Source organism: Chiloscyllium plagiosum, unplaced genomic scaffold (assembly GCF_037043375.1).
Source record: "Chiloscyllium plagiosum isolate Xiang-an unplaced genomic scaffold, Cpla_swu_hap1 HiC_scaffold_27, whole genome shotgun sequence".
Lineage (NCBI taxonomy): Eukaryota > Metazoa > Chordata > Chondrichthyes > Orectolobiformes > Hemiscylliidae > Chiloscyllium > Chiloscyllium plagiosum.
Window position 1 is genome coordinate 79,681,048 of NW_028270165.1, and position 27,040 is coordinate 79,708,087.

The following is a 27,040-nucleotide window of genomic DNA, read 5'->3' on the forward strand; positions in this document are numbered from 1 at the left end:
TTGAAATACTGACAGACTCAAATCTCACACCTTTAATGCATTGTCTGAGCTGAGATGTTATCTTTTTTATAAAACCTTAAGTCATCTCAAGAATGTGACTTAAGAGATGTTCTAGCAGTTACACATTAATGAACCAAAACCTACACCCATTCGAAGAGATGAAAGACTTGACAGCAATCTAGGCTTGTTCAATATATTCCATCAGTTGCATGATATTGACCTTTTGATATACGTTCTGTGTCTTACGATGCTGCTCCACAGCTACCCGATGAAGGAGCAGCACTCAGAAAGCTAGTGCTTCCAAATAAACCTGTTGGACAATAACCTGGTATTGTGTGATTTTTTTAAACTTTATCAACCCAGTCTAATACCGACACCTCCACATCATTTCTAGTGAACACAGCCCACACCTCCTGGTGCTGCCAGTAAACTTTACAATGCTGATGAAACAACACAGTACCTGAAAGATTTACAATTTCTAATGACACTAGCTACTCATTCACTGCTCCATCTGATACACGACATTGGAAACTCAGTGCAGGAGGCTGAAAGAGAGGAGCAGCTTTAAACAAAAAACCTCTTGGAGCTCAAAGCTTTCATTGAGAGTCTGAGCCTGGCGGTAAGTTCAGGTAACCTTTATTGTGACCCGACTTTGTTACAGCTTCAGATTCCTCCCCTGCAAAAAGGCACAGACAAAGTAGCTGCTTTTTAAACAGCTCAAGATCAAAGCCCACACAAACCCCACTGTCTTTACTATTGGGCAGCACCAGGTTGTAATTAGATCCTTGGCACAGCCTTAACCCGGAGGAAGTATTGCCTCACTCAGCAATTTCAACCCATTCCCTCTCTCCTAGTAAGTTTCTCCCTGCTCATTTGCCAGTGGGGGAAGGGCAGTGGAGAGTCAACCAGACTGCTGTGGGTCTGGGGTCACATGTAGGCCAGTCCGGGTAAAGGATGCAGCTGGAACGACTGAGTGAATCCTTTCCCACAATGGCGGTTCCATTCTCTAACAAGGGAGAGAGTGAATCAGATGGGGGCTTTCTCCCCTGTACCACCCCCCTCCCTGAAACGGTCTCATCGTTAGATTCCGAACTCCACATTTCTGACAGAATACCAATTTTGCCATCTGTCGTGGCGGGATTCGAACCCGGGAGTCCCCAGAACCGGGTTGATAGTCCAATCGATAATGGCTCTCGGCCGTCACTCCTTCAATCCCTTTGCGATGGCACGTGAACTCGCGGGTGCTTCCGCAGGTTGCAGGAGTAGGTGAAGCCCTTCCTGCACTGAGATCAGGTGAACGGCCTCTCCCTTGTGTGGACATGCTGGTGGGTCAGCAGTTTGCAAGAATTGCTGAAGGCCTTCCTGCACTCGGGGCAGCTGAAGGGACTCTGGCCCGTGTGGACCCGCTGGTACTTGTGCAGGTGGGAGGAATACCTGAAGCCCTGCCCGCACTGAGATCATGTGAACGGTCTCTCCCCTGTGTGGATCCGCTGGTGCCTCAGCAGGTTGTAGGATGTGCTGAAGGTCTTCCCGCACTCGGGACAGCTAAAGGGTCTTTCCCCCGTGTGGATCCGCTGGTGCCTCAGCAGGTTGGAGGAGTAGGTGAAGCCCTTCCCGCACTGAGAGCAGGTGAACGGCCTCTCCCCCGTGTGGACCCACTGGTGGGTCAGCAGGGAGGAGGAATTGCTGAAGGCCTTCCCACACTCGCAGCAGCTGAAGGGCCTCTCCCCGGTGTGGACACGCTGGTGCCTCAGCAGGGTGGAAGAATTGCTCAAGGCTTTCCCGCACTCGCGGCAGCTGAAGGGTCTCTCGCCCGTGTGGACCCGCTGGTGGGTCAGCAGGGTGGAAGAATTGCTGAAGGCTTTCCCGCACTCGCGGCAGCTGAAGGGTCTCTCGCCTGTGTGGACCCGCTGGTGCCTCAGCAGGTGGGAGGAATGTCTGAAGGCCTTCCTGCAGTCAGTGCAGGGGAATGGCCTCTCCCCGGTGTGACAGTGCCGATGAGACTCCAGGACAGACGGGAAACGGAAGCCTTTCCCACAGTCGCCACACTTCCACGGTTTCTCCACGGGGTGGGATTCCTCAGGTTTCTCCATGGCCACAGCTTCAGCTGCACACAAACGCGTCGGGAGCCCCTCCCTGCCGTGAAATCCCCTTCCCAGGCCGTATAACTGTTTCAGGCTCCACACACAGTGCGCTGCAACAGTGGGGTCTCTCGGCCAGTCCCACTGATGCTGAAAACATCCTCAAACAGGAACCAAAAAGCGTTGAGCCCTCTCACAGAAATCACAGTCAAAAATAGTTGCTGTCCCGATGGATTGAATGACTGTCAGACATTGACATCAAAGTGAGGACTGCAGACGTTGGACAGTCAGTCAAAAAATGTGGCGCTGTAAAAGCACAGGGGAGTCAGGCAGCATCCGAGGAGCAGGAGAGTCAATGTTTCGGGCATAAGCCCTTCATCTGTTGATTTTGAAACTTCAGTCTTCAGATCTTCAAATACTCTGCAAAAATAGAGATTACAAAAGTCATTAGTATCAGTGCAGGGTAGAAATTGAGAACAAGTAATTCTACTTTCTGTGGAATATTCTTCCATCCCACTCTTCCCACCCCCCTCTGTTCTCACTCCATTCTAACTACGAGAACTCCCTTGCTGGAGGGTCCCTTGGAGACACTTCAACTGGAGTTCATTGAGTTGGAGAAATGAGTTGAGTTGCTATAAATATGTTTTGCTTATTGCTGATGTCTTTTCAAAGTGGATTGAAGCCTACCCTCCTCCTAACGCTACTGCTGAGACTGTGGTGAAGATTTTGTTTAAGGAAATAATTCCCTGCTTCAGTATACCTGCGTGCATTAGCTCGGACAATGGACCACAATTTGTAGGTAATATTAACGGAGAACTCTATTCCAGCTTTGTATTTGTTGGCAACTGCATGGTGCTTATCATCCTCAGGCGGCCGGCATTGTTGAATGTTTTAACCAAACTCAAGACTAAACTTGCCAAATTAATGGCAGAGTCTGGCCTCTCCTGGTTGTGCTAATCCCTGTGGCCTTATTCCAGATGCGATCCATATCTGCAATCAAGACACGACTGTCTCCAGCTGAGAGTCTCTCTGGTCACCCTCTCCATACCCCTTGGAACGATTCTGCTCCCTTCTCAGTCCACTTCCACCACATGACCGAAGCAATGATTGGTTGTGTTCTTACTCTAACTAGTGTTACGCGTGCCTTTCACTCCCAGGAGCGTGCGGCCTATAGCGATGTTCCCTCCCTTTCAGCCTCGTCACGGGTAGAGCCTGGTTCGTTGGTGCTCGTCAAGAACTGGACTGGCAAAGATCTCCAACCTCATTGGGATGGCCCCTTCCAGGTTTTACTTCCCACCCCTACGGCGGTCACAGTCACTGGGCGCTCAGCTTGGGTCCAACTGCACCATTGTAAATTGATTGGCCGCACTAATCAAAATGTTTGGGGGAAGAGGAGGAAAGAATCCTGGAATCCCAACAAAAGGAGTGGACCCTGTCCAGTTGGGTTTTTGAATCTTGCTGTTGTTCTCATGTTGATCTTATTGCAGATACTTGAACTAAGAGGAGGGACATGTGGGGGATCGCCTATCTCCTCACCTTTCTGATCACGTACAACATCCTGATGGGGAAAGCCACTAACTATGGATGCGACCAGGAAGGATCAGAGATTATCCACCACCCATGCTGAGGAGATGTCGTCCAGTGCACCGGACCAGACGCCTTTGACGTGTGGAACGTGATGACGATTGATTATTGCAATGGACTCTTACATCAGAAAGACCAGATGGTCCATCTGGACAGTAGAAATCAGTGAGAGTTACCATGTCGTTACCATGTTTTTTTGATTTTAACTGCAGACGCAAGCCTAGTGAAGATAAAAATGATCAACCCCGTTATTATGGTAAATATTTTAAGGACGCCCAGGAACACCATCCCTTTTTGCAGGACAGGCTTACTCGAGAAAAGGGAAGCCTGATAGGGGAAACTCCTCAATCCACAAACAACTTATGTATACAGGCCCACAGAACGCTCTTCACCCCAGAGGCAGTAGTATGTTACTCCTCTCTATCGGGAGATGACTTACGTGCCCCGTCCCCAGTCCCCGATTCCATTCTATTCGTCAGAATTCCTACTGCCGACCCTGTGAAGAGAAATATCACTTTCCAATAGCTCCGGTCTGTGTATACAAACAGCCGGTGTAACACTGGCTGGCGTACAGTAGGCCTTATGCTGCACATGGACCTGGAACGGAACCCTTTCCTTGCGCATTTATAGGCCTTTTCTCTTTTCAGAATCTGATACTGTTACCAAGACCATGTACAATAGAGCTAAGGGAGAGCTCAACGGGAATAGCATTCTGAAGACCATTGTCTCCCATACAGTGCAAGTGCTCGAGTCACTTGGCCCATTTTTTACAGCGCTCAAGCGACTCCTCTTGCAAAACGTCGACCCTTGACTCCTGTAGACCTGACCAGACTTCCTGCTGTAACATTTCAGTAACCGATTTTGACAAACTCTCCCGAATATAAACCAAACCAGACTATTATTTCTTCAGCTAAGGTAAAGCTACCAATTTCCTTGTCCTGGATGGCAAAGATGTCCCTCATAAGGTCACCATCGGAGCCCTTGTTCCCACAACAGTTCCTAGTCCTGGCCAGTGGACAAGTCGATGGAACTTCCATCTGAGGAGGATGCAGCGGTCGGTCTCAGCCAACCTTGCTCCAACTGGAAGGATCCCAAGGGACTGCGTGACAATACAGGACACCCGATAGGCTGGGGAATCCAGAGTACCCTGAGGTTGGAAGGATCGGCAGGGGTGACAAGTCAACAGAACCGCAATTCCCTCTTTTACAGCCTGACCATTCGAGGAAATAAGACTAAAGAGGCTCTGGAACAGAGTAAACTGGGATTATCAGACCTGTGTCTTTACTCTGTGCAGAATCGGTATGCCTTAGACTATATACTCGCCCGGGAGGGTGAGGTCTGCACCATTGTCCAAGATAAATGCACTGTGGGCATTCCCGATCTCACTGGCAATATTAACTAAGATACAAGAGGAGATCCAGGCATTCATTGACAGAATGCCATGACGCACGCGGCCGCTACATCGCCCGCTGCAATACCTGCCGCCGCCGCCGCCGATGACGTCACCTCCGCCCCCACCGACCTCGCAGACTCCGCGATCGCCGCCCAGACAACCGCCTCCGCGATCGCCATGAAGACAATCGCCGGCAGATTCGCGACCTCCGCGGCTATGGGGAATAACTCTGTCTCTGCGGTCGCCGCAGCCACTTCCGCCCCCACTGACGTCACTAACGCCGCATGTGTCTCCGCCCCCACGCCGTTCTCCACGCCTAACCCCGCCCCTTCGCCGATCTCCGTCACCACGTCTAACCCCGCCCCTTCGCCTATCGCCATCACCACGCCCGACCCCGCCCCCACGCCGATCTCCGTCCCCGCCCCCAGACCTAACCCCGCCCCCACACTCAGCTCCAGCCCCACACCAGGTCCTAGCTCCCAGCCCTGCCGTGTTTACACCATCCCTCCAGACCTACCCCTCTCTGAGGATGAAAGATCAGTCCTCAGCAGAGGCCTCACCTTCATTCCCCTACACACCCGGATTGATGAATTCAACACGCCGCGTGACATCGAACAATTCTTCCGCCGCCTTCGCCTCCGCGCCTACTTCTTTAACCAAGACTCCCGCCCACGCTCTGACGACCCCTTCTCCCGCCTCCAACACACCCCATCCACCTGGACACCCCGTGCTGGCCTCCTACTTGCCCTCGACCTCTGCATAGCCAACTGCCGCCGCGATATTAACCGCCACCTGAACTCCCCCACCCCTCTCACCCACTCCAACCTCTCACCCTAGGAACGCGCAGCCCTCCACTCACTCCGTTGCAACCCCAACATCACTATCAAACCAGCAGTCACGGTGGCACAGTGGTTAGCACTGCTGCCTCACAGCGCCTGAGACCCGGGTTCAATTCCCGCCTCAGGTGACTGACTGTGTGGAGTTTGCACATTCTCCCCGTGTCTGCGTGGGTTTCCTCCGGGTGCTCCGGTTTCCTCCCACAATCCAAAGATGTGCAGGTCAGGTGAATTGACCATGTTAAATTGCCCGTAGTGTTAGGTAATGGGTAAATATAGGGGTATGGGTGGGTTGCGCTTCGGCGGGTTTGGGTGGACTTGTTGGGCCGAAGGGCCTGTTTCCACACTGTAATATAAAAAAAAACAAGGGAGGCACGGTAGTAGTTTGGCGCACCGACCTCTACACTGCTGAGGCCAAACGCCAGCTCGCAGATACCTCCTCCTACTGCCCCCTTGACCATGACCCCACCCCCCACCACCAAACCATCATCTCCCAGACCGTCCATAACCTCATCACCTCGGGGGATCTCCCATCCACCGCCTCCAACCTCATAGTCCCACAACCCCGCACCTCCCGTTTCTACCTCCTGCCCAAAATCCACAAACCTGACTGCCCCGGCCGACCCATTGTCTCCGCCTGCTCCTGCCCCACCGAACTCATCTCCGCATACCTTGACACCGTCCTGTCCCCCTTAGTCCAAGAACTCCCCACCTACGTTCGGGACACCACCCATGCCCTCCACCAGCTCCATGATTTTCGCTTCCCCGGTCCCCAACGCCTTATTTTCACCATGGACATCCAGTCCCTGTACACCTCCATCCCCCATCACGAAGGACTCAAAGCCCTCCGCTTCTTTCTTTCCTGCCGTACCGACCAGTACCCTTCCACAGACACCCTCCTTCGACTGACTGAACTGGTCCTCACCCTGAACAACTTCTCTTTCCAATCCTCCCACTTCCTCCAAACGAAAGGAGTAGCCATGGGCACCCGCATGGGCCCCAGCTATGCCTGCCTCTTCGTAGGATATGTGGAACAATCCATCTTCCGCAACTACACTGGCCCCACCCCCCACCTTTTCCTCCGCTACATCGATGACTGTATCGGCGCCGCCTCGTGCTCCCACGAGGAGGTTGAACAGTTCATCCACTTCACCAACACCTTCCACCCCGACCTCAAATTCACCTGGACAGTCTCAGATTCCTCCCTCCCCTTCCTCGAACTTTCTATTTCTATCTCAGGCGACCGAATCAACACGGACATCTACTACAAACCAACCGACTCCCACAGCTACCTGGACTACACCTCCTCCCATCCTGCCCCCTGTAAAAACGCCATCCCATTCTCCCAATTCCTTCGACTCCGCCGCATCTGCGCCCAGGAGGACCAGTTCCAAAAATGCACATCCCAGATGGCCTCCTTCTCAAAGGACCGCAAATTCCCCCCCGACGTGGTCGACGATGCCCTCCACCGCATCTCTTCCACTTCCCGATCCTCCGCCCTTGAACCCCGTCCCTCCAACCGCCACCAGGACAGAACCCCACTGGTCCTCACCTACCACCCCACTAACCTCCATGTACAGCGCATCATCCGCCGCCATTTCCGCCACCTCCAAACGGACCCCACCACCAAAGATATATTTCCCTCCCCTATCAGCATTCCGTAAAGACCACTCCCTCCGTGACTCCCTCGTCAGATCCACACCCCCACCAACCCAACCTCCACTCCCGGCACCTTCCCCTGCAACCGCAGGAGGTGTAAGACTTGCGCCCACACCTCCCCCCTCACCTCCCTCCAAGGCCCCAAAGGAAACTTCCATATCCGCCACAGATTCACCTGTACCTCCACACATATCATCTATTGCATCCTTTGCACCCGATGTGGCCTCCTCTATATTGGGGAGACGGGCCGCCTACTTGCGGAGCGTTTCAGGGAACACCTCTGGGACACCCGGACCAACCAACCCAACCACCCTGTAGCTCAACATTTCAATTCCCCCTCCCACTCCACCAAGGATATGCAGGTCTTTGGACTCCTCCATCGTCAGACCACAGCGAAACGACGGTTGGAGGAAGAACGCCTCATCTTCTGGCTCGGAACCCTCCAACCACAAGGGATGAACTCGGATTTCACCAGTTTCCTCATTTCCCCTCCCCCCAGCCTGTCTCAGTCAAATCCATCAAATTCAGCACCGCCTTCCTAACCTGCAAACTTCTTCCCGACCTCTCCGCCCCCACCCCAGTCTGACCTATCACCCTCACCTTGACCTCTTTCCACCTATCACATTTCCGACGCCCCTCCCCCAAGTCCCTCCTCCCTATCCTTTATCTTAGCCTGCTGGACCAACTTTCCTCATTCCTGAAGAAGGGCTAATGCCCGAAACGTCGATTCTCCTGTTCCCTAGATGCTGCCTGACTGCTGCGCTTTTCCAGCACCACATTTCCATCTCTGATCTCCAGCATCTGCAGACCTCACTTTCTCCTCAAAGAATGACTGAAGGGACCAGTTGGGGAAACTGCAGATCGGGCTGATGGTACAATTGGCTTATCAATTTAGCTATGTCTGTTTGTCAGTATTGGTATTGTTAGGTATTTAATTGCTAGGCTTATGAGGTCCCTTAGTGATATAGATTTGCCCCAGAAGATGCTCCTTTTACGATCTGATGGCTCACCCACACGTGTCGATGGTGATGATAAATATGACCAGATGAGCTGCGAAGATGGTGGTGCTGCTCTGCAGGATGTTGATGGCAGGACCACCTTGAAGGGCATTCGTTTGGACTAGCCTTCTCTTTCAGTGATCGCGGTGCAATCAAAGGGAGGAATGAGGGTGTGGGCATCTGGGTGAGAAAGTCTATAGCCTTAAAACTTGTCTTTAAACATTTAGATTAAAATGTAATGCTGAATTATTGAATACTTTTACTGCACTAGAAAATAAACAGGCAGGAAGGCTCAGAAAGAGGAGAGAACTTAAAGATAGGGACACCTGGGCTCACCAAGTGATCACAAGATGCTGTAAGGCAATTAAGAACGTTTACCTCAGCATCGGTGAATCTGTGTGAACAGGACACCAAGTGATAACATTCACAGCCGTTCCCTTGTGAAACTAATGATAGTCTTTGAATCTGACCCTGAAACAAGACTCGGTACTATCCATAGCTTTGTAATTAATGGTTGGATCTTGTCCATTATAATGGATTCTTACTACCCCTTGCAAGCAGGGCATTCAGAAAATAAATCTTTGCTGTCTTGAGAGTTCAAAAGGACACGAGAGAGAGAGACCATTTTATTGCAGAGGCTGTTGAATCCCGTAGAGAATTAACTCTTAGTGCTTATCTGCTATGGATTGAATTGAATTGCATTTTGGGACTTCATGATGAGAGGTTTTTATTCCAGGCTTCCAAAGAGTATGATCTCCAGGACAAACCAAGAGAGAAGCTTTACAGGTCTGAGTTCTCAAAGGATTCCCTGGGCCACCTCAAATCTCCACTTTAACATGGGAGGTAGGACAAAATGGCTTCTGCTTGGCTAACTCAGTGGGACTGAGTCAGGCAGATACTCACGACTCAGAACAAACGAAGAAACCACAGACTGATATAAATCCAGTGAAAAAAACTGCAAATGCAGAAGTAACAAATGTGAACCTAACCATCAATCGTAGAAGTAACGGTTTAATCCTAACCACCAGACAGGACAAATACGATTCCAAGAACAGGTTGTCTACAAGAAATTATGATAGATTATATTATATTCCCTACAGTTTGGAAACAGGCCCTTCGGCCCAACCAGTCCACACTGACCCTCCAAAGAGTAACCCACCCAGAACCATTTTCCCTCTGACTAATGCACCTAACACCATGGGCAATTTAGCATGGCCAATCCACCTGACCTGCACATCTTTGGGCTCTGGGAGGAAACCGGAGCACCCGGAGGAAACCCACGCAGACACGGGGAAATGTGCAAACTCCACACAGACGGTCACCCAAGGCTGGAATCGAACCTGGGACCCTGGTGTTGTGAGGCAGTAGTGCTAACCACTGAGCCACCATGCCACCCTAGGCTAAGTCAAAAATGCATGAGGACCTTGCGGGATCTGATTGGTTGTTACTATGTGATCTTGCTCAATGTCTGACTCTAAACAACGTACATAAGTTCTATCCACTTTCTGTAAAAGTTGGTGGATTCTTTTGGCAGTCTAGGAGTACTCATCGATGGCCCAGTGGTTAGCACTGCTGCCTCACAGCACCAGGGGTCCCAGGTTCGATTCCAGCCTCCGGGGTCTGGCTGTGTGGAGTTTGCACATTCTCCCCATGTCTGAGTGGGTTTCTTCCCACAATCCAAAGATGTGCAGGTTTGGTGAATTGGCCATGCTAAACTGCCCATAATGTTAGGTGCTTTAGTCAGAGGGAGATGGGTCTAGTTGGGCTACTCTTCAGAGGATAGGTGTGGACTGGTTGGGCTAAAGGGCCTGTTTCCACATTGTTGGGAATCTAATCTAATCTAATCCTTCTGGGCTGATCAGAGTCTACCGAACAGGCCATATCAAAGAATAAACTATTGCTTGTGTGATTGACAAAGTCACTTCCATGTATGTTTATTGACCAATCCCAGAAATCCGATCCAGACAGCAGTCCAGATTAGAACAACCAGATAGGAAATGGTTAATGTCCCCAGGATGTGGGGAGCAAAATAAGACACCAAGGCGTTAACACCAACACCAGGGAAAGACTGAACATACAGACGTAACAAACATTCGTAGTAAGCCAGAATCACAGATGTACAGCACAGAAACAGTCCCTGCTGACCAGATATCCTAAATCAATCCAGTCCCATTTGCCAGCACTTGGTCCATGTCCCTCTAAATGCTTCCCAATATATACCCATCCAGATACCTTTTAAAGGTTGTAATTGTACCAGCAGTCACCACTTCCTCTGGCAGCTCATTCTTTACACACACCACCCTCTGTATATAGGAGTTTCCCCTTAGGTTTCTTTTAAATCTCACCCTAAACCTATGAGCAATCCCAGATCAAAGACCTTGTCTATTTACCCTCGCCATGCCCCACATTATTTTATACAAGGTTGTAGGGTCACCCCTGTGGGTGATAGGTAAAGCAGTGTTACTTCTGCAACCATAATTGCTTCTGCAAGGTAAATGAACTAACGCCAGGGTATAATTGTTTCAGCCAAGAGTGGAGTTAACAAGAATGAAAGCTATGTGAAGGAAATATATAATTGCTTTTGTATTAGCTAAAATGTGCATACATGTATTGTGGCTGCAAACAATGGTAGATGTTACAGACAAACAGATAAGGTGCTGTGAGGGGAGGGGGTGTAGGTTAAGCTAGATATGCTCGTACAAACAGTTATAAGCATCTGTTTCCTGCTTCTGCAAAAACAAAAAACAACACAATCAAGGAGGTCAGAAGACTCAGTGTCGGCGAAAAATGGGAGGAAATGTTGCTTTCGCAAACAAGGAAGTAGCTGGCAGTGAAAGGGGATATACGCCAAACACTTTGTTCACGCACAAGGCCGGATGAGGCAAGAAATAGACAAGAGTAATGGACGCCACCGGGAAAGAATGGAGGGACAAACCGATCTTTTGAGGATCAGCTTGGAACATCAGGGCGGGGGCGGAGGAATGTGAATGAGGGAAAGAAGCTGAATGTGCTGGAGCCAAAGTGGAGAAAGAACAGAGGATGCAAAACCGGCTTGAAGCTGCAATGAGGAATATTGCATGTGCTGTACTTGTAGCTATGGCAGTTAATGGTGGGAATCGGGTGCATTTTAAAAATAAAAACAGAAAAGATATCCAGCCCTCCCCCTTCCCAATCTCTATCCTTCAGTTCCTCCTCACCCGGCTAACTGAGACACATACCTGAGTTTGCAGAGTCTGCTCCCTCCCTGGATTCACTCCAGTTGCTACAAGTGAACAATTTCCCCTCCTCCCATCTCTGTCTCCCTCCCAGGATGAAGAGTTGCCCAGAGGGCGGGAGATTCACTTTGAAACTGACAGAGCCACTTCCGCCTTGTGGCGTCACAAAGGAACTAGGGGCGGGCCGAGGAAAAGCGACGGTTGAGGGGGCGGGGCATGGCCAACTGCGGGACGCCGCACTGCGCATGCGCCTGTAGCAGACGAGGACGAGAAAACACTTTCCAAAAAACCCCTCCCTTCAGAGAATCCCCACAGTGTGGAAGTAGGCCACTCGGCCTCACCAACCCTCCCAAAGGTCACCCACCCACACCCATTCCCCTACATTTAACCCTGAGTAATGCACCTTACCTGCACATTATGCCTAATTTCACATAGCCAATTCACCCTAACCTGCACATCCCTGGGCACTATGGGTAAGTTAGCATGGCCAATTCACCCTCACCTGCATATCCCTGGGCACTATGGGTATTTCAGCATGGCCAATCCACTTTAGATTAGAGTGGTACTGGAAAAGCACAGCAGTTCAGGCAGCATCCGAGGAGCAGGAAAATTGACGTTTCGGGCAAAAGCCCTTCATCAGGAATAGAGGCTGCAGGGTGGAGAGATAAATGAGAGGAGGGTGGGGGTGGGGAGAAAGAAGCATTGAGTACAATAGGTGAATGGGGGTGGGGATGGAGGGGATAGGTCAGACAGGAGGGTGGAGTGGCCTGTTTGGATCTGAACTCTGCTGGTTTAAAGGTGGTCCGGAGTCCGTGTAGGATGAGTTGGTTACGGGGGCAGGTAATGAGGAAGCAAATGTGGCTGTGGTAGCGAGTCTGTTTCAGGACATGGTTGAAAAGCTTCAGGGCAGAGGAAATGACCTGGGAGTTGCAGTGGGAGAGGGATTCCTTGAGATTCTTGTAGAGAGAGGAGGAAAACTTCTTCAATGCAGGCAGCCTTGCAAGAGGATTCACTGTAGGGTTAAAATCAACTAGGTAAAAACAAGGACTGCAGATACTAGAAACCAGATTCTCGAATCACACAACTCCAGGTTGTAGTCCAACAAGCTTCTTTGGAAGCAGTAACTTTTGGAGTTCTGCCTCTTCATCAGTTGGTTGTGGAGGATAAGATCCTAAGACACAATTTAGAGCAAAACATTCCAGTGTCCTGCCACTGAAATGGTATATTGAACAAACCTGGATTGTTAAGTCTTCCACCGTTTCAAATAGGTTGTAGGTCTCATTACAATGTAAATCCCAGAACTTCTTGTTGTCACCTTCTCAAAATAACAAGGCTTTATAGCAAAAGCTCACATCTCAGCCCAGACAATGCATTAAAGGTGCGAGGTCAGAGTCTGCCTGTATCCCAATCTTGAGTCAGACTGGTTCTGTTTCCAAAGTCAAATTTACAAACTATTACATGTATTGACTGCCTGCAGATTTTTCCTTAAAAAATGCACATAGAATGTATCTGCAAATATACATCCCCCCCACCACACACACACACACACGCACAAGTTTGTTGGGTGAATTCGTACTTGCAGAATTATGTCTTACTTTGCTCAAAAACTGCATGAATCCATGTAAGATTCTGTAAATCAGTTTAACCATTGTGGCACAGAGTCTCACACAGGGGAGCTCACACCTTCAATACATTATCTGGGCTGACGCAACACCAATTGGTAAAGTTCACTTGAGGATTTAACTATTTTAAAAGGTTTTCTGATTTACATTTGAAAGAACTGATACTATCATGGTCATTCGAACAGGTGAGAGACTTAAACAATCCAGGTCTTTTTCAATATATAGTTTCAGTTACATCACACTATAAACTGTTGCTATAAATTCTGTGTCTTACAATTTTATATTCCACAATCCCCTGATGAAGGAGCTGCACTCCGAAAGCTACTGCTTCCAATTAAACTTGTTGGACAGAATTTCTCAAGTAGGGCACCATATGAATCCTGGGAGACTGCTATTTCTTGTTTACTTCGTAATGAACAAACATTAAGCACGGTCGCCAATTTATTTCTAATTTTGTTTCATTTTTCTTATTTAATTCTCTTCGATGATGTGGGAGAATTGTTAGATTTGGGTCAGCCATTTGGTCACATATTAAAGCCTGGAAACCATTTTGAATCTCAGCTTAGTGCCTGCTTGCTAAAGTTTGTGTTTCCCAGGCTCAGCGGAGACGGTTGGCCTTGCAGCTGTGCTGCTTCTGATAAACAAATTATTTCCTGACATGGGGCTTTATTTCCATCCCCCACAGTTGGCAAGTCAGGCAGGAGATACCCTGGTCCTGCCAGGTCACCGGCCGATATCCTTTGAGAGATGAAATATCTGGTTGCTGCTTTTGTTGTGTCCAAAATAAAGAGGAAAGCTGGCCAGGGACAAAAGTGCCGATAGAAATATTGATACAATTCTCCCTACTCAGCCACAAGATACTAGTGAGAGAACTAAACAGGGTCCTAGCATCTGGACATAATACTGCTGAGAGCACTTGTGCTTTACAAAATTAGTCATAAATAATTTGCGTACTGCAGGGTTATGAGAGGTGAAACCCTATTTGATAAGCCCTGGACCCACACTGAGGTCCGTGGCATGCTTCAAGATACCCTCAATCTGTTCGGGTGCCCAACATTAGTTTTAATTGGCGAGTAGAAATCTGAAGTATAATTGCTCACTTCAGGATGTCCAGACTTGAATGAATTTGGCATACAGGACACATTGGGCAACCATTAAAGACTCTGTTGTATTTCCCTGGGTTATGGACTCATGCAGAGACACAAACAACTTGTGTTGAAAACAGTGTTCGATTTGCAAATGGAACAGCTGAGAGGTATTTAGAGTTAGCACACTTGGTTAAGCAGCAATGTGTCACAGCCAGGATTTATGAGGCTCAACTCTCTAACTTGGTCTGTTCTGGAATGTGAGTGCCTCATTAGCCTTGGAAGGAAGGAAGGAATAAACAAAAGCTGACAAACTGAGATATGAAGCAAGTTAGAAAATGTTACAGAGAGACACACACAGGCAGAAGTTTGCAGGAAAGTTAACACTTCATAATCTGGTTTCAATGCACATTAGCCTGGGTATAGTACTGATATCACAGGGGCCTCAAATAGGGGACTCCCTCAATACTCAAACCAAAACATGGGTGCCCCCTGCTGGACTGGTTTGTGTTCATTCTTTGCTGCTGCCTATTTCAGTTGATGGTGTCCATTATTGTGGCACCCAGATTTTTGGAAAGCAGCTAGGAAAAGATCTGAAGCGTATTTAATTTGTAAACAAACAAGATGCATACTCTAAGAGGGATGCCCTGTGTTTGTTAACCACTTCCTTGCCTGGTCAGCCTTTACTGGTTTACAACTTGCGTATATAGAATCACCTCACGTACATTGTCATGAATATTGTCTAATATGAGTAGATGTATTTAGTAGATGAATCAAAACCATCTCAATGACTGAAACAGCTGACACTGCATTGTTGGTCAAATGGGAAATATTTGCATCAGTTAACGAAAACTCTTCAAAGTTTACAGTCACGGGTACGTCAAGCTGAAGAATTAGGACCGGGGCATATTGGAGCCTGCTTCCTCGGACAGAGAATTCCACAGATACACTACACTCTGGGAAAACCAGCAGCCCTCACTTCCTCCTCCTCATCTCTGTCCTAAACCTACTCCCCCAAAGCTTGGGGCCTAGTCTCAGCCACCAGCAGAAATGACTGGATAGGGTAGGGCTTCATCCTCTCAGTGCAAAGAATTCCCACTTTCCAGCAAAATCCCGGAGTTGCTTGCTGTCTCACAAATGGAAGATTTCGTTGTAACTTCTTCCGGTCCCAGTAGGGCAAAACATCTTTGAAAGCTGCTCTGAAAGCCCTGTCTTCACAACCACACTTCTGCTTTCACCGAAGACAGTTACAGTCACACACCACAGAAACAGATCCTTCCATCCAACGAGTCTATGCCAACCATATATCCAAAATCAATCTATTCCATTTGCCAGCATGTGGCCCATATTCCTCAAAAACTTCCTCTTCATGTACCCATCCAGATGCTTCTTAATTGTTGTAATTGTACCAGCCTCCACCACTTCCTGTCAGCTCGTTCCATAAATGCAAAACCCTCTGAGAAAAAGTGGCCCCTCGGGTCCCTTTTAAATCATTGCCATCTGAGCTCAAACCTCTGCCTTCTAATTTTGCACTCCCCTACCCGGAGGAAAAGACCTTGGCTATTTACCCCTATCCATGCCCCTTATAAACTTCTATAATGTCACCCCTGAGCCTCCGACACGAAGGGAAAACAGCCCCAGCCTATTCAGACTCTCGCTCAAACCCTCCAACTCTGACACCAGCCTTATAAACCTTTTCCAAACCCTTTCAAGTTTCACAACATCCTTCCATAGGATGGAGATCAGAATTACACACAATATTCCAAAAGTGGCCGAACCAATGTCCTGTACAGCCGCAATATGTCCTCCCAACTCCTTCACTCAATACTTCACCAATAGAGGAAAGCATACCAAACATCATCTTCACTATCCTGTCTATCTGCCACTCCACTTACAAGGAACTATGAGCATGCACTCCAAGGTCTCTTTCTTCTGCAACACTCCCCCTATCTAAGTCCTGCCTGCATTGCTTGACCAAAATGCAACACATCACATTTCTCCAAGTTCAACTCCATCTGCCCCTCCGTAGCTTATCAGCTCATCCAATCAATTCTAATTTATCGTGAACTCTCTTTCCTCTCTTATTCCTTAGAAGCTGAAGATCTCCCTCCATTTCCAATTTGCTGAACCTAATCCCTGCTGTACCTCATCCTGAAGGGTCTGGTTCATGCTGATTAACAGGGCCATACTCAGGGGAGATCTAATTGAAGCATACAGAATACTGAACAGCCTGGACAGAGTGGATGTTGGGAAGATGTTCCCCTTGATCGGAGAAACTAAGACCCGAGGGCACAGCTTTAGAGTAAAGGGAAGACTTTTTAGAATGGAGCTAAGGAGAAACCTCTTCAGCCAGAGAGTAGCGAATCTATGGAATTCATTGGCACAGAAGACTGCAGAGGCCAGGTCACTGAGGATATTTAGACTGAGATAGCTAGGTTCTTGAGTATTGAGGGGATCGAAGGTGACAGGGAGAAAGCAGCAGAATGGCGCTCAGAAACTGATCAGCCACGATTGAATGGTATGAACAGACCTGATGGGCTGAATAGCCTACTTTCTACTCCTTTGCCTTATTGTCTCTTGCTGTCCAGGACACTGAGAATTGGGAGCAGGAGTCAGCCATTTGGTCTTTTAAGCCTGCACCAGCAATGAACAGATCACAAATGGATATGGACCTCCCTACATCGAGATGCAGAGGCTGGAACTTTTTTCACTGGAGCATCAGAGGTTAAGAGGTGTCCTTAGAGAGGGTTAAAAAATCATGAGGGGTATAGGTGAGATGAATGGCAGGTGTCATTTCAAGATGAGGGAGCAAACTTTTAAAGTGAGAGTAGAACGAGTCTAAAGACATGAGGAGCACTTTTTTTAAAGAAAGAGTGTGGTTGTTTGTGGAATGAATGTCTAGAGGAAGTGGTGGATGCAAGTACAGTTACAATGTTTAAAATACATTTTGATAAATAAGTGAATAGGAAAGGTTCGGAGGGATATGGGCCAAACACAGGCAGATGGGATTAGTTTGTGAATATAGTCAGCATGGATTAGTTGACCTGAAGGGTGTGTTTCTATGCTGTATGACTGTCACTGTTCTGTACTACCCTTAAAACTATTTTCTTGCCTTCCCCAATAACCATCCACTTCTCTGTTGTTCAAAAATGATATGAACTCAGCCTTGCATATATTCAATTACTCCCTAATTGCAGGAAGACATCCCCACTTCTAAACTCAATTCCTCTTGCTCATATACCACTTGCCTTGCTGAATGCTTGCTGTACCTGTCTGATAACTGGCATTGACTGGTGTAGGAGGACGCTGAGGCTCCTTTGTCCATCCACACATCATTCCTGATGAAGGGCTCTTACCCGAAACGTCAACTTTCCTATTCCTTGGATGCTGTCTGACCTGCTGTGCTTTTCCAGCACCACACATTTTGACTCTGATCTCCAGCATTGCAGTCCTCACTTTCTCCACTTCCCAATATATCACCATTTAACCAATACATCTCATTTCTGCTTTGTTTTTTCCACAGCAAAGACTATAACTTCACCCTGTGGTACTGCACTTGCCAGGTGTTTGAGGCACAGACCTGGACCAGTTTTTCCAGAGTCTGTCCTCTTTCTGGATTCACTCCCTTTCTTCTCAGTTGCTGCAATTCAACAATTGGATCCCAGCATGAAAATAAAAGAAATAGAAAAGGCAGTGAGAGAAGAGTGTGCTGTTGGACAGAGGAAGGAAATTACAGTCTTGGATGAATCTCAATATTCATTCAGAGAGAGGAGCAGCAACAGCTTCAGAAGCTCATGGGTCAAGATTAGAGTGGTGCTGGAAAAGTACAACAGGTCAGGCAGCATCTGAGCAGGGTGACGGCAAAAGAAATTCATGCACCATTTTTAGACAGATAGAAGCATGTGCAGTTTTTTGCAGACACCGGCGAACATGCTGACACTGAGGGGCACGTGCAGTAGGCTCTGTAGATATGTTGGTGTAACTGCCAGATTCAACTGGCCAAATGTCAATAGGAGGAAAAAAGGGTAGAGCCACAATTTTGATTCACCTTCCCACCTCTGGCTCTACCCTTATCCTCCGTTCCAGTGAAAAAGTCCCAGCCTCTCCCGATAACTCAAACCCTCCAGTCCTGGCAACGTCCAAGTAAATCTTTACCGAATCCCCTCTAATAATATTCTTCCTATTACAGGGTGACCAGAACTGTACTCAGTACTCTAAACAAAATGGTCTTACCAACATCCTGTACAACCTCAACACAGAACAAAGAAAATTTACAACCCAGGAACAGGCCCTTCAGCCCTTCAAGCCGAAGCCGATCCAAATCCCCTGTTTAAACCTATCGCGCAATTCCTGAATCTGTATCCCTCTGCTCTCCCCATACTCATGCATCTGTACAGATGTACCTTTTCTTTTTATAGATATTTTTATTGAAAATTTAACATTTTTACAAGTTTACAAATTAAAAAAAGACAAGTACAAACATTAATATACAATTAAATTTTAAATAAATAGCCAAAACCTGTCAAACAAAAAGAGATACAGAGAAGAAAAAGAAAAAGACAAAACTCATCTAGCTACTAATCTAACCTATAACTAAGGTAAAAACAATAACTGCAGATGCTGGAAACCAGATCTAACCTATAACTAACCAGAGCGTATGATCAAATATCTTACATTATTCAAAAGAAAACAGGATAACATAGTAATTAATTAGTGAAGTACACACTCGTAATGAGTTAACATCAAGTTGTAATAAAACCCGTAGTCATGTGGGATTCCTCTCCCAAAAGGCCCCGGACCAGCCAGAACTGTTACCTCAACTAGATGAAAGCCCTTGAAAGAATGGCCGAAATATCTGTATCCATGTAATTCAAAAAGGGCTGCCATATTTTATAGAATAATTCAGTTTTTTGGTGCACCATATTTGTAAGGAAGTCAAGGGGAACATATTCCATGATTAATCTATGCCAATTCTGAAGTCCGAGAGGGCCCTCAGCCACCTAGTTTACTAAGATATTTTTCCTTGCATAGAAGGAGAGAATGGAAAATAATTTCCTCCCGTGCACATCCAGAGAAGGTAAGCTCGAGAAGCCCAGAAGAGGAGATACTGGATCTATTGTAATTTCCGTTCCCAAGATGTCTGTCAGGGCGTTTACTACTTCGGTCCAGTATTTGTGGATCTTATGGCATGTCCATAAGTGGTGTGGAAGAGTGCCCAACTCTGTTTTAAATTTGGGACACATTGGAGATACTCCTGCCCTAAATGTTGCCAATCTTTCCGGTGCCATATGGGCCCTATGAAGTATTTTTAACTGAATGGCCTGAGTTCTGTTACAAATGGAGATTTTTTTGGCATTTTCCCAGATGTCATTCCACATTTCTGTAGAAATTTCCAGCCGCAAATCCTGATCCCATGTTCTAAGCAGACGGTCCATATCTTCCGACATTTCATCACGTAATAAATGATAAAGAGTGCTGATCAAGGGTACGCCCATTGGCCACAACACTCTTCGTTCTCTATCTGATTTATAGAGACTATTTAATAGCGTAGTCGTCTTCTGTATGTAATCTCGTATTTCGAAGAATCGAAAGAGGTCTCCATTAGGTAATCCAAATTTCTGATGCAGCTGTTCAAAAGACATCAGGACCCCCTTCTCAAACAGATCCCCTAAACAGGAGATACCCCTGGATCTCCAGGATTTGAATGTGGTATCTGTAAGCCCCGGTTGAAAACCCCATGCCCCCACTATAGGAGTATAGGGGACATTTTATGTGAATTACCCTCGTTTTGCCGCATTATATTCCAAGCTTTAATTGTGTTTAGTACTATAGGGTTTCTACAGTGGTCCGTAATGATTTTCATCTAATCTAAAAATAAGAGGTTAATAAGAGAGCACTGTACTTGAGAAACCTTGATGTCCATCCAGATTGGGTCATGTCTGACCCGCAATCAATCGGCTATGCAGCTTAACAAGAAACTTAACTGATACTTCCTAAAGTCTGGAAAATCCAGCACTCCCCCCTTGCCTGTGGAAGCTGTAGCTTCCTTAACTTAATAAGGGGCCGTCTAGGATTCCAGATGAACGAACCCAGCCAACCATACAATTTGCACAGTGCCAGCCTCGGCAGCATCTCCGGAAGCATTCTCATCGGTTATAAGAGACGGGGCAAGACATTCATTTTAATTAGGGCTATTCTACCTAGCCAGGAAATTGGAAGGTCTCCCCAGCGTGAAGGTCCTGCCTTACCCTTTCCAATAGATGCACAAAATTGGCCTTGTATAGCTGGCCAAATACTGGGGTGATAAAAATGCCTAAGTATAGGAAACCCTCCAGAGACCACCGAAAGGGGAAGTGGGATCGGTCCAATAAGTGGGACATACGAGTAAGGCGTGGCCTCCGATTTTGAAAAATTAATTTTGTAGCCTGAAAATGCACTAAATGTATTAATAACTTGGATTAAGGGACGCACGGACATCAGAGGATTACTAAGAAAAAGGAGATCATCTGCAAATTTTATGTTTACCTGTACCAACCCTCAGGGCCGTTATATTAGAGTCAGCCCGTATCGCTTCCGCCAGTGGCTCAATTATTAGCGTGAATAGCAACGGTGAGAGAGGACATCCCTGACGGCAGCCCCTACCCACACTGAAGCTACCTGAGCCTAATCCATTGGTGATCACAACTGCTTTGGGATCATTATACAGTGTTGAGACCCATTTGGCAAATACGTTTCCAACACCAAACCTTTCTAATGTATAGAACAGGTATGACCATTCAACCCTGTTAAATGCCTTCTCCGCGTCCAAAGAGACTACTATTCCTGGTATTTTTTCCTGATGACAGACTTGATTCACATTCAAGACCCTTCTATTGTCATTAAATGATCTACGGCCCTTAATAAACCAAGTCTGCTCCTCATTTATGATATATGGCAGCACCCTCTCCAGCCTCAATGCTAATGTTTTAGAGAGAATGTTAAAATCTACAGTTAGCAAGGATATCGGTCTGTATCATGCACAATCTTCTGGATCTTTTCCTTTTTTGAGAATAAGGGAGATATTCACCTCATTCAGTGAAGGCAGGAGGCAGCCCTGACTATTTCTGTAGTTTTACATGTTCATAAGTGGGCCAGCTAATACTCCTGTGAACTCTTTGTAAAATCCAACCTGAAAGCCCTCTGGGCCAGGTGCCTTACCGCTCTGAAATTGCCTAATTGCATCAAGTATTTCCTGGGTTGTTAGGGAAGCATTCAGGACCGATACATGTTTTGGGGTTAAGTCCGGAAATGCCAGGCTTTTAAAAAAGGACTGCATTCTCCTGGCTCTACCTTCACAATCCTGCGATCAGAATAAAACTTTCTGAAGATTGCGTTGATCCTTTTAGGATCGTGAGTCAGAGTACCAGCATTTTCCCTGATAGCTGTGATAGCTTGAGAGGCCATTTTTTTTACTTGCAAGAAATGCTAAGCATCTACCAGGTTTATCACTAAATTCATATAATCTTTGTTTTGCAAATAATATTTCCTTCTTTGCCGTTAAGGTGAAGGCGGTATTCAGAGCTGTCCTAAGGGCCGTAATCCTTTGTAATTTGGCAATAGAAGGTCTGTCAGCGTATGCTGTTTCAGCTGCTATTAAGCGAGCCTCAAGTAGACGCTGTTGGTTTCCCTTTAATTTTTTCTGGGTCACCAAGTATGAAATGATCAGACCTCGTGCATAAGCTTCAATAGTCTCCCACATCATTGACGGGTTACTGGCCGTACCTGAATTAATTTCCAAGAAAGCTTTAAATTCTTGAGAAAAATATTTTGCAAATTTACTATCCTTCGTTAAGAAGGAACCCATACACCAATGTCAGGGGGATGCCTCATTGTTCCTAGCCTTGATTTCCATATACACAACAGCATGATCAGAAATTATCATATCACCTATTTTACAGGATGATATGGAATTTAAAAAACTCGAGGGGGCAAAAAACATGTCAATTCTCGTGTGACATTTATGTGGATGAGAGTAAAAAGAGAAATCTCTGCCTTGTGGGTGGAGGCACCTCCACACATCTAATAATCCTAATTCTTGATTCAAATCTGCCAATTGTCTAGATCTGGGGGATACACCCGCAGTACACTCTTGGGTAAGCTGCCTATTTCCGGCTCCATAATGCAATTAGAGTCTCCCCCTATAATTGTATGACGAGCACCGAGAGCCATCAGTTTGGAGAAGGCTTCCTTTATAAATTTGAAAGGATGCGCCGGGGGACAATACTGCTTTAAAATCCCATATTCCTCTCCATTTATAAGGGCTTTAATTAGTATATATCGCCCAGATTCATCTTTTATCTGACTTAGGATTTTGAAAGGGAGATTCTTCCAAATAAGAATAACTACTCCCCTACTTTTTGAGCTGAAGGAAGGAAAGAAGGCCTGATCAAATCCACCCTGTTGTAATTTCAAGTGTTCTTTATCCAATAAATGGGCCTCCTGTAGGAGAGCTATATCAACCCTTTCTTTTTTGACGTTTGATAATATTTTCTTCCTTTTGATTGGAGAATTACTCCCCTTGACATTCCAGGTGTACCATTTAATTGAATGACTCACCATAATCGTCCAGGCAAGTCCGAGACCCCCCGGGAGGAGAAACACCATCCAAAACACCACGAGCATAGACCATAGAAAATTCACAAAGAGATTCTTTATTACACTCACACTAACATAATAAAAAACTATTTCCAAATAAAAAAAAACAAAAACATATTTAAATGGAGATTTTCCCTCATTTCCTTTCCGAAAACCCACCATATCCTCTCCCAACCAGTGCCCCACCCTCGACCCAGGAACCCCATAATAAAGTGAAGAAAATTCAAGTGTATGCCCAAGCTAAAGGTAACAATGAGTACCCTCCCTACCCGCCCACACCAACACTTAGATATATTTGGTGATGTTAATACCACGTATCAACATATAAAACTATAAAATTACAGTCTCAGCAGATAATAATTAATTATGATAATACAAAATAACAGGGGGAAAACAACCCAGCTTTAAAAGAAACAGAAAAAATAAGACAAAGCAGAGACCCCTCCTCACCTAAATCTACTAGGCCTGGCCTGATCCAGCCTCCAGATTCAATAACTGTGGAAGCCACTGCTCCAGAAACGTTTTAAACTGGCCTTCCTCTTCCCATGGGGGAAGGCCCAGCAAACAAATATTTTCGACGACCTTGATTTTCGAGGTCGTTAATGTGATCTTCCAAGGCCCGGATTCGCTGTTCGAGAGTCCAGACCCGACCCACGGCTGATTCTGCAGCAGCCTCGGAGGTCGCAGCCTTTAGCTCCGCCCCTCCGACTCGATGTTCGATTCTTTCAATATCTCGGTTGTGCTTCTGCAGCGCGACCGAGAGTGACTCCCACCTGCTCCTGGACTCTTCTATGAAGGTGGCGATCTTCTCTTCAAGCTTAGAAATCACTGCAACAAGGCTTGCTACCATAGTTAAGTCCCCTGGGGCAGCTGCAGACGCCTCTGCTGCAGCTGGGGAGGGGTTCCTATGTGCTGCGAACTGCGGGCATTCTTTCCTTTAGTCATTTTAACAGGGCACTAAATTGCTCAAGTTTGGTGCAAAATAACTAGCTGTATTTAAATAAAACCTATTTAAATGATTTGGAAGACAGGCAGCCTACTTTGCCTGAGTCTTGGGCAGAGCACGACAGACTCAGACTTGCTGGGTCGCCGCCATCTTGGATTTCCTCCACCCAGATGCACCTTAAATGAATCTACCGTCCCTGCCTCTACTTCTGCTGGCAATGCATTCCAGACATCTAACACCCTCCGAGTAAAGTACTTTCTGTGTGCATCTCCAACATGATGTCCCAACTCCTGTACTCAGCATGTGAACAATGAAGGCAAGTGTGCGAAACACCTTCTTCACCCCTGTCTACCAGTGATGTAACTTTCAAGAACAATGAACCCAAACACCCCCAGGTCTCTTCTACAACATGACCCAGGCCCTAATATTACCTGTACAAGTCCTGCCCTCCTTTATTTTAGTAAAATGCAACCCCTCACTTATATCCATACCTCTCTCATACACACGCTCTCTCTCAGACATACACATACACCATCCTCTCAACACACTCACCCTCTCGCAAGCTCATTCTCCATCACAATCACACTTTATCAAGCATGCACACATGCAAAGACACACTCACTGATGCACAGTCTTATACACAAACACACTTTCCTGATGAAAGGCTTTTCCCCGAAAGGTTGATTTTCCTGCTCCTCGGATGCTGCCTGACTTGCTACAACACCACATTCTTGATTCTAAACTTATTACCCTTTAGTTCTGTGCTCCCCCATCCAAAGGAAAATACCATGTCTATTTACCCTATCCATGTCCCTCATGATGATATGAAAGTGTATAAGGTCACTGCTCAGACTCTGGCACACTACGGAAAACAGTCCCAGCCTATCCTTATGTCTCTCCTCACCCGGGTAACCATGACACATTCCTGAGGCCGTAAAGTCTGCTCCCTCCCTGGATTCACTCCAGTTGCCACAAGTGAGCCTGTTCCACAATCATTAAGATCACGGCTGACCTGTCCATCGTCTCATCTCCTCCTCCCTGCAGTCACAAGGAACCCCTTAATTCCCCTACCAGGCAAAACCCACCCAACTGTGTTTTGAATATACTTAGTGAAGCTGCCTCTATTGCTTCCTTGGCCAGAGTATTCCATAGATTTTGATGGAAGCCCTTTTGCCCAAAACATCGATTTTCCTGCTCCTCGGATGCTGCCTGACTTGCTGTGCTTTTCCAGTACCACTCTAATCTAGACTGTTCCATAGATTCATGACCCTCGGGGAAAAGCAGTTCCTCCGCATCTCTGTCTGAAAGCTACTCCCTCTAACCTTGAGGCCTAGTCTCACCCACCAGCAGAAATGACCGGACAGGGTAATGCAATGGCATTGGGAAGATGTTTCCATTGGTAGGAGAGACTAGGACCAGAGGGCACAGCTTTAAGAATAAAGGGAAGACCTTTAGGAACAGAGATAAGCGATGTCTCCTTTTCTGCCAACAGCGAGGAGCATGGACACCAGCGGGCATGTGTGCTGTTGTTCACACTGAGGAGCAGACACAATATGCTATGTGGCGATGCTGGTGTTATTGACAGATTTAAAGTGTTCAAATGCCAAGGGGAAGAAATAAAGAGTAGAGCCACAGTTCTTTTTCCTCATGTGGTTCAACATTTTATAGCTTTTGCATTTTGTCTGGCTGCTCAACTACTTTTTTAATGTCTTTTTGTCAGTGTAGGGTTGAGGTTCACAACAAGAGGGCATAGGTTATAGGGTGAGAGCAGAACGATATGAAAGATATCTAAGTTGCAACTTTTCCATGCAGAGGGTGGTGCACGTCTGGAATGAACTGCCAGAGGAAGTAGTGAAAAAAAGCCAGTATAATTACAGCACTTAAAACACATCTGGATGGGTATATGAATAGGAAGGATTTAGAGGGATATGAGCCAAGTGTTGGCAAATGGGACTAGATCAATTTAGGATATCTGGTTGGCATGCACAGGTTGGACCGAATGGGTCTGTTTCCGTGTTGTACATCTGTGACTTTAAATAATAAAGTCTACTTTTCCAAATAACAAACTATATCCATGTTAACAAGGCTTAGTGCATCACATGCTTTACTAACCATTCTCAACAGGTCCTGCCCCTTCAATGACTGAGGAACATATACATGCTCGTGCATAATCTCCTTCACTAGTATTTACACACTAACCTCAGCAATTGCACAAGTAACAGTAAAGGGCAAACAGCACAAGGATTAAACAGACAGTGAGGGGCAAACAGCACAAGGATTAAACACACAGTGAGGGGTAAACAGCACAAGGATTAAACAGTGAGGGGTAAACAGCACAAGGATTAAACAAACAGTGAGGGTAAACAGCACAAGGATTAAACACACAGTGAGGGGGAAACAGCACAAGCACCAGTAAAAGCAGATGGATAGTGAGTGTAAAATATCACTATGACAGGACAGGCCCCACATTCCTTCCCCTCCGTCCCCCCCACAACCTGCCTCACCTTTCACCTCCCGGGCCCAGTACCTTCCAGGTGGTCCCATAGTTGACACAGGGGCCGCCCCACGACCAGTAGAACTCCACCACCCAGGCGGCCGACGAGTTCCCAAGCAGGCCCTTAACCCCATCCGCCTCCAGAATGCTCACCGGCTCCTGCCTGCTGTACAGCCGGCCGGTGTGGCCGTGACACAGCAGCTGCGCCAGGAAGGCGGCGGTGCCCAGTGACGGGTGTCTGCCCCGGGCCGCACGGCGCCATTTTCCTAACGGCCGCCCTCCCGCCGCTTCCCCGCTCGAGCGACTTCTCCTCCCAACCGCCTTCGCCCCCGCGTGACGTCTGCACGGGGGCGGGGAGCCTCACCGTCACCAAGCAACAGCACCTCGCGCTCCAACTGCTCATTCACAAAAACAAACTCTCCTGTCTCGCTCTGCAGCTGCAGGGGGGACACTGCCACGTTTCCAGGAGCCCTGTCTACATTGGGAAAGCTCA

General features: G+C 47.1%; 2 protein-coding genes across 2 annotated transcripts in view; one reads left to right on the plus strand and one right to left on the minus strand.

Annotated features, from left to right (window-relative positions):
• Window positions 1-27,040, plus strand: part of LOC148144639 (uncharacterized) — a 408,822-nt gene that overhangs the window by 144,849 nt on the left and 236,933 nt on the right. The gene's annotated exons all lie outside the window — the stretch shown is intronic.
• LOC148144643 (uncharacterized) lies at window positions 621-26,829 on the minus strand. The gene is made up of 3 exons (XM_087975038.1): window positions 26,558-26,829; window positions 8,564-8,731; window positions 621-2,501 (listed from the first exon to the last, which is right to left on the minus strand). Exon 3 carries the CDS (start codon window positions 2,091-2,093, stop codon window positions 1,458-1,460), a length of 636 nt encoding a protein of 211 aa, XP_087831164.1. The 5' UTR covers window positions 2,094-2,501; window positions 8,564-8,731; window positions 26,558-26,829; the 3' UTR covers window positions 621-1,457.

What these genes read in the sequence shown, in the direction of transcription:
- LOC148144643 (XM_087975038.1), bottom strand. Translation starts at nt 2,093, where the DNA reads ATGGAGAAACCTGAGGAATCCCACCCCGTGGAGAAACCGTGGAAGTGT.